Here is a 2,982-nt window from a genome sequence, read left to right as displayed (position 1 = left end):
TGGAATCCACTTGAGACGAACTGCAGCTGGAATGGAATATAACTCGGGTGTCGGCTGGTCCATTCAGCATATCTTGATATCACCATGATTGCAGCATATCGCACCCGAGGGTAGTCTGCAAGCGAAGGCATTAAATCCGTGATTTTTGGAATGACACGGTCATCCGAAGGATCTATCTCGGCACCCATAGAACGCAAAGAGAACAGAGGTGCTTCAATCTCTTGCCATGACACTGGTCTCCCGGCGCATGCTTCCTCTAATGCCTGTGTTAAGGTGGTCAGGACCTCCGTAAGACAATTCTCGCTGCCCAAACGAAGCAGCAGTCCTTGAGAGTGTCTCCCATGACATGCCTGAAAGATCTGAAATCGTCCGCCTCCTGAGGTGCCATTTTACTAGGATCTTCAGGAAAGTAAAGGTGTCTAATCATGACACGCATCAACGACCTGTATGCATCGAGGAATAGTGGCGAAACGGAAGGCCGTTTTCCTATGCTCAATGCGTGCCGCATCCAGAACTGGAAAGTGATCGGAACGATGTCAAGGTCATGGTACGCGGAACATTCTCCAATTGCCTCGACGATAGGGAAGAAAGTGTCGGGATGTTAAAGAACTAGCATCCGATAGACTTCACCAGCTTCGCTATAGATTTTTGCAGGCCCTTCATTTTTTCCGGGTCATCCTTTGCAAGGAGAAGTTTTGGTTTCAACTCTACTAGCTTGGGGATAATAACTTCAATGACAGCCATATTCTCATCGACTTCCTGCGTCTCGTGTATGACTTCACATAGCACGTCGACTGCGGCATCGAAAAGATCGTCGGATTCCAAAGCATCAAACGCGAATCCCAATAGTGGAGTTTCGGCAACCGCTGACGGAAGAATCTCTCCTGCAATGACCCAGCTTCGTAGGCAGTACAAGATCTGGCTTTGTAGAGCCGTCGTGACCCCTACACATAAAGTGAGAATAAGGCTTGAGAGGAGACCGCTAACATATAAACCTGAAGCCGTTATGTACATAGTCAAAAGGCTGGCGATAGCTCCTGCGTTGTTTGTGAGAAGCCTCGTCGAACCATCTTTATACTCATCAGGCTGGCATATCGCGAGATCGATGAGAATGTAATCAGAAGAATATATGCACCTTACAGTCACAGGTATTTTCGAATTGCTGCTAATCTCCTCCGGTAGAACTGTCAAGAACTCTAGCAATGTTGAGACTGTTGCCGGATTTTGACCGAATCTGTCGATAACAGACTGAACTGCGGTATCTTGCCAATCGGGAAATTGAAGGGCGAGCCCAGCAAGCGCGAGACTTAGCTGGATGATGATCGTCTTTGAACTTCCCGTTAATGACGCCATTGCAGTCAGAAGAGTATCTCGGAAAGATGGGATGAACGAAGGGTCCAACTGATGGAGGTCATATGTGACCTTTTACACAGAGTAAGATCTTAATGACGACTAGGACATAAAATGCTGATCACGCACCTTGGTCGAAACGTCTAAGCAGCAAATATCTTAGCAATCAAAGGGATTTCTGGGCTAAGCAGAAGCATATTGCAAGTCGCCCATGCCTCATTCTGATGGCTATCGAATTAGCCGTTGTTCGTGGACACGACCAGGGCGGCGAAAGTAATTACGGAATGCCGGAAATCTTGAAGCCAATTATTTGCAGTTGTAAACGACGCCTGTCCGTCGTAGGAAGAAGAGAAAGGAATCAGATCGGGATAAAGGTCACGAGACTGGACCTTACTATTTAGGGTCCTGCATCTCTCCATCATTCTTGCACTCGTTAGAAACCATGACAATGCAAGATCCCTTAGCTGGTGCATCTACTTTGAAAGACATTGTTCGACCTCAATTCCATCAGGTCAGCCTTAGTGCTGACAACTTCGTAAAGTATACCATTGGTGTAAAACTCGATAAAGGTTAGTAATTCCTATCCCCTGTGAACTTCTCATCGTCCTAACGACTCACCCGTGGCTTTAGATGATCAGATTTGTCGACTGGCCCTTACTCCTGCAGGATGTCCCCTAGGGCCTTTACAATGTCCGCTGCGACATACAAATCCGTCACCACAGAATTTCCAACCACCAAAGCAAGTATCTATGCACCCGCGAGACCGTAAACGACTCGCTACGGTTTGTAAGCACTGGCTTCGTGGTTTATGCAAGAAGGGTGATGCCTGCGAGTTTTTGCACGAGTATAACTTAAGACGGATGCCTGAGTGTTGGTGGTACGCAAAGTTTGGTTACTGTCAAGCAGGTGATGAATGCCTCTATGCCCATCCGAAGGAGAAGAAGATAGAATGTCCGGACTACAAGAGAGGTTTCTGCAAGCTTGGTACGTGTAGCTTCTTTAATGTAAATATAATACTAAACTCTTTCAGGACCTCATTGCCCTCGAAAACACGTCAGACGGGTTGCATGCAAAATTATTTGACCGGGTACTGTCCTTTGAAACAAGAGTACACTCGTGGACAGTAAGTACAACTGGCCCATTCATAGACGTAATTCTGATTGTCTTCTCCAGCCCGAAGCCCGACCTTCCAACCCCGAAGGACTATGAGCCTCCCGAGGCTCCCTCACAAAGAGACTTAGACCCTCCCCCTCCAGGCTACGGAAGGTACACTGGTTTTGATCGGAACGCAAATCTCTAACCGGTCCCGGTTCAACAAAGCTTTCAAGGCGAGTTCGTCGGTGGACCAAGACGAACCTTGACGATGTTATGTGTTTCAAAGTACGTGCATCACACCACATATCCGTCTAGTTCCTGTTTTAACTATGTACTACAGTGTGGAGAAAGGGGTCCTTACGCAAATCATTGTCGAAATCGGAATGTGCCAGGGTTGAGCGGAGACGACTCGGTGGCAATGAAGATTGATTCCTGTTTAGTTCGCTTGCGTCTCATCTGCATTGTCATTGGCTCCGTATTTTCTCCAAGGACTCCACTCATCCCAAGGCCACGGCACCATACTGTTGTTGTTCCGTT

General features: G+C 47.4%; 2 protein-coding genes across 2 annotated transcripts; one reads left to right on the top strand and one right to left on the bottom strand.

Moving 5' to 3' along the window:
* Nucleotides 1–10: 10 nt before the first annotated feature.
* FOMMEDRAFT_171642 (Xpo1-domain-containing protein) lies at nt 11–1,716 on the bottom strand (the record flags this gene model as incomplete). Its single annotated transcript, XM_007272203.1, has 7 exons — nt 1,632–1,716; nt 1,480–1,571; nt 996–1,422; nt 631–944; nt 314–571; nt 105–263; nt 11–54 (listed from the first exon to the last, which is right to left on the bottom strand). Coding segments are annotated over exons 3-7 (1,131 nt in total), but the record flags the coding sequence as incomplete, so codon positions are not given.
* A 76-nt stretch (nt 1,717–1,792) lies between these two features.
* On the top strand, nt 1,793–2,650 carry FOMMEDRAFT_137600 (uncharacterized protein; the record flags this gene model as incomplete). Its single annotated transcript, XM_007272202.1, has 3 exons — nt 1,793–1,919; nt 1,981–2,473; nt 2,524–2,650. 3 exons carry the CDS (start codon nt 1,793–1,795, stop codon nt 2,648–2,650), a joined length of 747 nt encoding a protein of 248 aa, XP_007272264.1.
* Nucleotides 2,651–2,982: the final 332 nt, after the last annotated feature.

The sequence above is a fragment of the Fomitiporia mediterranea genome, assembly GCF_000271605.1.
Source record: "Fomitiporia mediterranea MF3/22 unplaced genomic scaffold FOMMEscaffold_369, whole genome shotgun sequence".
Lineage (NCBI taxonomy): Eukaryota > Fungi > Basidiomycota > Agaricomycetes > Hymenochaetales > Hymenochaetaceae > Fomitiporia > Fomitiporia mediterranea.
Note: the sequence above shows the minus strand (reverse complement) of the source record. Positions and strands in the feature narration are given on the sequence as shown.